This window comes from Eurypyga helias, unplaced genomic scaffold (genome assembly GCF_000690775.1).
Source record: "Eurypyga helias isolate BGI_N326 unplaced genomic scaffold, ASM69077v1 scaffold1037, whole genome shotgun sequence".
Lineage (NCBI taxonomy): Eukaryota > Metazoa > Chordata > Aves > Eurypygiformes > Eurypygidae > Eurypyga > Eurypyga helias.
This window is the reverse complement of record NW_010260853.1, coordinates 1-9094: the sequence shown is the minus strand read 5'-3', so window position 1 is coordinate 9094 and position 9094 is coordinate 1. Positions and strand designations below refer to the sequence as shown.

The following is a 9094-nucleotide window of genomic DNA, read 5'->3' as shown; positions in this document are numbered from 1 at the left end:
GGGCCGCCGCGGAGCTTGCCGCCTTGAGAAGGCGTTTAAAATGAAAGTTCTACGATTAATTTTTTAAGATTTGCGTGTTTGGTGCCTGAGGTTTCCCTGTGGTTTAGGGCCCCTCTCAAAGCGTGTAGGCTGCGGAATAGCAGTAGGTAGGGCTATAAACCGCCTCTGCTTCACACCACCTTTCGGTAGCCAGCTGGCTGATGATGATTAATCCCAGTATTTGAACTTCTGTGACTACCAGGTCCATGTGAAATTATTATAGTAATCTCTTTTTTTTTTTTTTTAAAGTGTACTTCGGGGTTAAATACTGATAAATCTGCATATAGTAGTCTCTGCTTTCTGGAGCTGGAGTTGGTATATTCCTAATTCTGTTTCTTCCCAGATGGCATGAATGTCCTGGTAATAGTTGTGGATGATCTGCGCCCAGTTTTGGGCTGTTACGGAGATAAACTTGTGAAATCTCCAAACATCGATCAACTTGCTTCTCAGAGTGTTGTGTTCACCAATGCTTATGCACAGGTGAGATACATAACTCTGATTAAAAACTGCTTCCTCTCTGCAGGATGGTTACTGTTTTTAGCACAGTATGTGCTGGGCAGGCCATTGGAAAAAACAAGCATTTTTTTAACCTTAAGTATTTCCAGTAGAAAACAAAAGGTTGGGCTGAACTGTACTGTATTTACCTTTACCAAGGTGAGAAAATGAAAACAGGACATTTGAGTGATGACGTTTGTGTAGCCCTTGGAGGAGTGTAATGTCACTCAAACATTTTTACTGTCAGCAGCAAAGTGCTGCTTAAAAAGTGCTGCTGTTTTACTAAAATAGAATTCGTCTTTTCTACTGCTATTTATAACATTATTTTTTTTTATTTCTTCTTTTGAGGAAATCAATTCTATCGACCTTTATTAAGGGGCAGCTTGAGTGGTAAGCATCACTCTTACATATAGGACTCAAAATCTCACTACTTGTTCTTTACTTGAATACTTTCCATTGGATGCCTGCATTCCCAAGTTTCTTTCGGCTAGCCATTTGAAGTTTGAGTGTAATTCTGCCTAGGGATTAGGACTTTAAAGGAATAATTCTCCGCTTTTGCCAATCTGGAAGAGAATTGGTGAGGCCTTTGGGCCGCAACCTGGACCTTCCTTGTGTTTATCCTTTTCATTATTCTTAAGGCAGTCCAGATCAACTAGACGATTGACTTCTGTCAGCACAGTCCATCTGCTGCTTCTGTGTAATGCTGTGTGCTACTAGATTTCAAGAGCAGTGTCTTCAACACAACCTGACTTTTTTTTTTTTCTTGCCCTACTAGCTGCAGAAGATTTTAGTGGTTAGGAATGGGTTATTCGAGGAAAAAATGTAGGTAGGTAAATGTATGTCTTGCTAAAAGCTTGCAATTGGGAATTGATATTCTCAATAAGGATGCTGTTCATTCTCGCTTGAAGTGATAGGAAATGCTTTCACTGCAGTTCCCGAACCTTCGGATGTTTTGCTGAGCTATACCTAAGTCAGTTCGTACGTGTGTTTTGCTTTTTGTTCTGTACTGACTCTCTTTTTGGCTGGCTCTCTCCTCAGCAAGCTGTGTGTGCTCCCAGCAGAGTGTCGTTTCTCACTGGACGCAGGCCTGACACTACCCGGCTGTATGATTTCTACTCCTATTGGAGAGTACACTCGGGAAACTATTCCACAATACCCCAGTATTTCAAGGAGAATGGCTACGTGACCCTATCTGTTGGGAAAGTTTTTCATCCAGGTATGGTTTAGTTGTCGTCTGCGTAACATACGCATGTTTAACGTGTATATTTTCACAGACTTCACGTAGAAGTATCAACGGTCTGATTCTTGTCTGCACTGACAACCTAAATCATAATCATGAGCCAGATTGTACAATGACTGTAGGTTGTCTTTAAGTATTAATTTTACATCTTAAGGCATTAGAGGTGAGTATATTAGATGGCTTATCTAATGAATATTTTCACATCTTTTCTAGGGATTGTGGGAATAAATATCTAACATTCTAAAAATGTGTCTGAAAGTTAGGTCTTCTCCAAAGATGGAATTACTCAACAGCCTCATTGTTTTAGTTCTGCATATACATGTTTCATAAGAGGCTGTCTGTCTGGTTCAGGAGATCCAGAATGTCTGACTAATACTACCAATTAAATAGGAAATTAGTTTACTAGTTAAAAAGCAGTAACACTACTGAGTTGAAAAATACTGTAATACTGACCCTCTGTAGTTCTTTACCCCAGAACTAAACCTGTATGGATATACAAGTCCAGAGGAGGCCACGAAGATGCTCAGAGGGCCAGAGCACCTCTGCTATGGGGACAGGCTGAGAGAGTTGGGGTGTTCAGCCTGGAGAAGAGAAGGCTCCGGGGAGACCTTATAGCACCTTCCAGTACCTGAAGGGGCTACAAGGAAGCTGGGGGGGCCTTTTTACAAGGGCCTGTAGTGACAGGACAAGGGGTAAGGGGTTTAAATTGAAGGTGGGGAGGTTTAGATGAGATATCAGGAAGAAGTTCTTCCTGGAGGGGATGGAGAGGCACTGGGACAGGTTGCCCAGAGAAGCTGTGGATGCTCCATCCCTGGAAGTGTTCAAGGCCAGGCTGGAGGAGGCTTGGAGCAACCTGGTCTAGTGGAAGGTGTCCCTGCCCATGGCAGGGGGGTTGGAACTAGATAGTCTTTAAGGTCCCTTCCAACCCAAATCATTCTTTGATACTATGATTCTATGATATATGAACTTTCAGTTAATAGGTAAAGCTAATGAAGGATGTACATGAAGACCAATTTTTTGGTGGGGTTTTTTTGGGTGTTTTTTTGTTGTTGCTGTTCCCTGGAGCAAGCTGCTTTAAGAGGCCTGAGCCTCCCTCACTAGTAAAAGGTGTGTTACAGGGAACAATGTGTCTTAAACTTCTTGAGTTTCCTTTCTTGTTTTTCTGAATTGTCAAAAGTAATTTGAAATGTTTCTTCATTTGGCATATTTAAAGCAAACAAACAAAAAACAACCAAAACCAACAACCCCAAAAAAACCAAACTGAAAACAAACCTGTGTTTGAGCTCTGGTTCAGTGAACTATTAGAGCATTTCTATATGTCTTCATCCTTCTCAGGGGTTTCATCCAATTACAGTGATGACTATCCATACAGTTGGTCCATTCCACCCTTTCATCCTTCAACTGAAAAGTATGAAAATGATAAGGTAAGGATGACTTGTGGGACCCTAACAAGGAAGGGATTTCAGGATATAACCAAGTTCTTTGTGTCAAGCACAGGATATCCTCTCTGCTTTTCAGGACTGCAGCCTTGTGCAGGGAAACAAGTAGCCAGTTTGATACTCGTTTTCAGTCTTCCAAAAGAAGGCCTGTCTCTTCAGTTGTGTATCGTATTAATTCATGTGCCAACCCTGCAGGCATTCTAAGTATTTCCAAATTATATTTGGAAACTAAAGTTACTGAGATATAAAAGCTCTTGCAAGGAAGAGTGATCAAATTAAGATCAAATTTGTCTCTAGGTCACAGCCAGCCTTGGCTACATTTGCTGCTGAAAAGACTGGTTTTATCAACAGTGTTTGCATCCATGACATACTCTTCTGTATGTTCATTTAGCAACTCCCCCAAACACCCTGCCAGGGGCACCTTTTCCTGGCAACTGTTTAGTCTAACTTACGTTTCTTCACTGACACTACATCAGTCACTGTTGGTATTTGCTCAGAAACTAAGTCAGTAGCTGCCAGGCAATTTTTTATGAGCTCTTGGAATTAGGATTGAAAATGCTTGTGTGTGGTGTACAAATTCTGCCTTGTTGCCAATGGGTCAGAGATTCTATTCGTCACAGAAGCTTGGTGTTTTCCCATGACTGTTCTGCCCAGCTTCAGAGAGGATTCTACTTTTACGTAGACACAGGAGTTGAATTCTTCAACTCCTGAAGCTGCCTGCTTAGTCATCAATGTACTTGGCACCTTCAGTGTTCATAGAAATTGTGAAATTCCTTTTCATATCCAATCTGCAGTCACTTTTTGGTAGAAGGATTGAGAAACAAGTTGGTTTGAAAGTTACAGAATAGAAGATTTCTTCTTTGCTTTTACAGAAGTGAAGTTACTTAACTAACTTTTTTTTTTTCCCTTCCTTAAAGACTTGTAGGGGAAAAGATGGAAAACTTTATGCTAACTTGGTGTGCCCAGTGGATGTGACAGAAATGCCCAGAGGTACTCTGCCTGATATTGAGAGCACTGAAGAGGCCATACACTTACTGAATGTTATGAAAACCAGCAAGCAAAAGTTCTTCCTGGCTGTCGGTTACCACAAACCACATATTCCACTGAGGTACCCGCAGGTGAGGAAACTGGAGCCTGCAGGGAAAGGAACTTAGCCAAGCATTACTTTTGGTCTTCAAAGCTGTTTCCACAAATGCTATATTGCTATAGTTTCTGGAAAGCCAGCTGAAAACCAGCCTTGACTTGGTGTAACTTTAGCAGTTGACTGGGTTGAATTTCAGAATGTTTAATGAGAATGAGTTGTGACCACTCAGCCAAAAACCAGGCTTCTGCCACCATAATAGTGACTGCTATTGCATGGAGACAGTGTTCAGCATGAGGGAGTATGGCGTAATGAGGCCTTACACGATCTCGTACTCCAGTCCCTGTTTGAGTTGAAGGCAAAACTTCTACTTATTTCAGAGGAAGTGATGTTGGACCTCTTATTTCAGTATTGCTTGGAGGTACAGAAGGCTGTTTTTAGGTACTCATTAACTCAGTATGTTCTGGGAGTCGGTTGGGGCTGACCGGTACAGTTACTGCTACCTTTTATGCTTTGGAGGAGGGGGAGAGAAGCCTTTGTAACAAAAACTGTAAGGATATTAAAGGGTCACACATGGGGAAACAGGTGCTGCTTTGTGTTGTAAAGTTTACGATAGACTTCAGAGGTGAGGGCAATCTTTGTGTGTTTGTATTGTAAAGGAATTTCTCAAGTTGTACCCCTTGGAAAACATCACGTTAGCCCCAGATCCCTGGGTGCCTGAGAAACTACCTTCTGTGGCGTACAACCCCTGGATGGATGTCAGACAGAGGGATGATGTGAAAGCATTAAATGTTAGTTTCCCGTATGGACTCCTTCCACGCCACTTCCAGGTAAGCCCTCAGTAAGTGCACTGAGGTCAAACGGCTTGACTTGCTCAGAGGCAAGGGGGTGGTTGGCTGCTCCAAGATGTTCCCAGTGGCCAGCACCTTTCAAATGCTACAGCTTCTCTGCCTTGATACTGTCACTTCTCGCTCTGTAGGCAAACCTTCACTGTCACAGTAGTCAGGCTAAGTGGGGGTGTGGAGGAAGAGACCAGCCATCAACTAGTGATAGTAGCATGTGCTCCTGGTGTTTGTAGCTAAGGGAATGTGTGTAGCAGCTACCAGTGTTGTGATTGTTTTCATTACCTGAATCCGCTTATCTGTTTCAAGCCACCACTCTACCTTCTTTTGCAAGACTTGCCTTGACTTTCTGGTGCTTAGCCAACACCAGGTGTGCTCTCTGGACCCTGAGAGAAGTGGAACTGATTGGTTTGCAACATCTTGCTAGAAAGAACTTTTGGGAGATAGATAGAACTTTCTAACTGCCCCCTCCCTGTTGACCTTTCCTGGGACATTAAACAGGCTACAGACACTTAAAGCTTTACAAGTACAATCCTCTAGTTCCTTTACTTCTGCAGCCACAAACTGGTTTTCCTGTGCATGTGTGTCTGGGCAAAAGCTAACTTTTTTCCCCACTCCCCTGGTTTTTTTAACTTGCAGCGGCAGATTCGCCAGAGCTATTATGCAGCAGTTTCTTACCTGGATACGCAAGTTGGCCTGCTCTTGAATGCTTTGGATGATGTAGGGCTCTCAAATAGCACTCTAGTAGTTTTTACTGCTGATCATGGTAAGCATTTAAATCTTTCTCCAGCTCACTGTTAATAACCTAATTGTGCGACTCCGTGCTGGCACATTAATCACGTGTGTGTTTATGTAATGTACAGCAGAGCTACCTTTTACATCTGGCTAGCCTGCCCCTAATCAAATGGACCGGCACAGGCTTCTGTGGCTGCACAGTTCTGTTCCCCTGCAGGCACCTCTCTTTAATCAGGTTGAGGGTTTGCTAGTGAGTGATGACACTGTCTGTCAGGACACTGAGCTGAGCTTGCTGTGTTCTCACCTCCTACCCGAGGAGTGACTCTTGCTGGGAACAGTGCTGTGAAAAGAGAGCGACCACTCCTCCCCCCTTACAGCTTGTACAGAGCCATCTGGTACAGTGGGTGACAGGCTTTCTCATTAACTGCTGAAGTGTGTTTTCTTGCACTTGTCATTGCTGCTTGCAGAGCATCTGAACTGATAGCAATATGGCTTCCCTCTTGTAATTGAGGTCTTTCATACTCTGGATCCTGGTGGTAAAAAACAGATTTTGACTTGTGGGACAAATACCTCAAGCATTTAGTGTTTGTTTCAATACTCTAATATTCATTAGAATACCACCCACCCCACCCCCCCCATGATCCCTTTAATTGGGGGATGGCTTAGCTAACTTAAAACAGTTAAATTGATTTAGTTACACCATATCCCAAATTCATCGATTTAGTTAATTTGGGTTGATTTCTGTGAGCGTGTATGTATAAACAAGCTCTTATGAGCCACAGAGCAATGGGATTAATACTTCTGGTACTAGGGTGACTCTGGATGTTCCTTCTGACTTGCCACTTTGACTTGGACTTTCCGCTGTAAACTGAACTCCTCTCTTCCTTGCTGTGGTTAGCTTTGAGCAGTTAGTGTTTCCAGTAGCATGGCTAACAAAGCGATCCCAAAAAATCACGTGTTAACATAGCTGTAAAAGCTCCTTTGTTTTCCCCCAAAGTGAAGGTGGCAGTAAATCTGCCCTGGAAGGAAGTCATGTTGGCATCTCTTCCAAGCGGAAGAAGAGAGCTAAAGAGTTTTGATCTCAATTGCTTCCTCAGGGGTAACATCCTGTTATGGCAGTCTGGCATGGATAGCAGCCTTTGCTCCGAGGGATGTTCACTTACAGCGTTTACAGTTGTATTGGAGAGCTGGCAGCTGCCCAAAACTTAAACGGGATGGGCGCTTTGTGGAATTGACCTGGAGACCCTTGCAGGCCCTGTGACACATCCCAGTTCCTCTTTTCTGCTGCTTTAATGCTCTTTTCCTAATTCTAATCTAGAGATGGGGAAATAGGGAAAGGTGTAATTATTTCCTTATTAAAAGACTATCAAGTTTCAAGGTTTAGGTGCCTGTTGAAATAGCTTTCACGCTGGAGAAAAAGGTTGATATATTGAAATAAGGATTGTTACTTGCCTTTTAACATAACCTTGCTAACAGGCTAGTGTCCTCAACAGCCAGAGTCAATTTACAGTGAAAACAGAATGACTACTAAATTACAACCCAGTGTCTGCTCTGAATTGTATTCTTTGTCATCCAGGATGGTCTCTGGGAGAACATGGTGAATGGGCAAAATACAGCAATTTTGATGTTGCTACACATGTGCCACTGATGTTTTATGTACCAGGAATGACAACATCCTCTGTTACTCAAGGAGAGAGGGTCTTCCCCTACCTTGACCCTTTTAGTCATATTTTAGACTTGGCACCTCCAGGTAAATTACCAGCATTTATTTTCTGTTTGCAGTGGATGTATGTAGAGAAGTGGTGATGTAAAGCTACTTCCCCTACAGACAGCCCGAGTCTGTGTATTGACTGTGCTTCTTGTACTGATGAGGAACAAGACGGTGAAGAGAATCCTTGGATACAGACTTTTGCTTTGGTTAGATTTGCTTTAGTGGAAACGACTAGATGTCTGTGTTAACACAGAAGGTGATTTATTTCTGTGGGGTGTAGGTGCCTGAAAGGATACTTGACCTACCTTTTGTAGTGGCAGCTGCAGTCTTTCCAACAGTTATTGGTAAACATTCTCTGTGTAGCGTCTGTACTTAAAGTGGTGGTATTGGAAACTGCTTTGACGGAGGCACTCTCGTGATAAACTGTTGACACTAGAATTTGCTTTGTCTCCAAAGAGTTCTCTTTTGAACTAAAGAATATTATTGCCTCGAAGGCTGCATATTTGAGAAACACAAGTGCAAAAAAGTAGTTAACAACACATCACAGATGGGTAGACTAGCATCTTCAGAGCTAACTTGCACACCTCAGTTGCCTTGATTTTTTTTTTTTGTTGTTGTTGTTTGTTTGTTTTTTTAACCCCAGAAATCCAGGACAAAGCACTTTTATTAAAACATAAACTTAATTATCAGAATAAGTTTCTAAAATGTTCTACCTGTGCCTGGCAAACCATCATGTTCCATAAATTGTGTTTTGGTGTTCCTTCTAGGACGAAGCAAAAACGTTGTTGTTGAGCTTGTGTCTCTGTTTCCAACACTTGCTGAACTTGCTGGCCTGCAGGTTCCTCCTGTGTGCCCAGAGACTTCATTCCATGTTGCACTGTGCACTGAGGGGGCAAGCATTGTCCGGTATTTTGATGCCTCTGAAGAGAAGGATGGGTGTGATGACACTTATGGGTGTCTTAGTGAAGAACCTGTTGCTTTCAGCCAATATCCCCGGCCTGCGGACACTCCGCAGTGGAACTCGGACAAGCCGAGGCTGAAAGACATCAGAATCATGGGCTATTCTCTGCGGACAGTTGATTACAGGTACACTCTATGGGTTCGCTTCAATCCTGACAACTTCAGTGCTGACTTTGAGGATGTCCATGCCGGAGAGTTGTACATGGTGGAGACCGATCCAAACCAGGACTGTAACATCTATAACAATACCTTACATGGTGTTTTTTTCAAAAGAATTCTTGGCTTCCTGAAGCACTAAGTTATGCTTCCATTTTCTTTTTTTTTTTTTTTGGTATAAAACCATTCTGTTGTACAGAAAACACTTGGATTGAATTAAAATCCTCTTTGTATCAAACCACTAGCTATTGCTTTTGTATTGTTACAGCCCTTATTACGCTGTGAAGGAGTCAGACTGAACTTCTGCAGTTGTTTTCAAACAGAGGCTCACAACACGTCTCAAAAGACCACACGGAGTAGGGAGGCCTATACTGTGAAACACAGAATCACAGAATG

General features: G+C 42.6%; 1 protein-coding gene across 1 annotated transcript; it reads left to right on the top strand.

The window, feature by feature from the left end:
- The first annotated feature begins 386 nt into the window (after positions 1 to 386).
- Positions 387 to 8930, top strand: IDS (iduronate 2-sulfatase). Its single transcript, XM_010155156.1, has 8 exons — positions 387 to 519; positions 1573 to 1750; positions 3110 to 3198; positions 4131 to 4331; positions 4954 to 5124; positions 5776 to 5902; positions 7448 to 7621; positions 8350 to 8930. The coding sequence occupies exons 1-8, from the start codon at positions 388 to 390 to the stop codon at positions 8838 to 8840; spliced, it is 1563 nt and encodes a 520-aa protein (XP_010153458.1). The 5' UTR covers position 387; the 3' UTR covers positions 8841 to 8930.
- Positions 8931 to 9094: the final 164 nt, after the last annotated feature.

Bases quoted from the DNA above. Each gene is read 5' to 3' on its own strand.
- IDS (XM_010155156.1), top strand. From the start codon at position 388: ATGAATGTCCTGGTAATAGTTGTGGATGATCTGCGCCCAGTTTTGGGC. The intron at 520-1,572 runs GTGAGATACATA...CTCTCTCCTCAG, and splicing joins TCACCAATGCTTATGCACAG to CAAGCTGTGTGTGCTCCCAG. The intron at 1,751-3,109 runs GTATGGTTTAGT...CATCCTTCTCAG, and splicing joins TGGGAAAGTTTTTCATCCAG to GGGTTTCATCCAATTACAGT.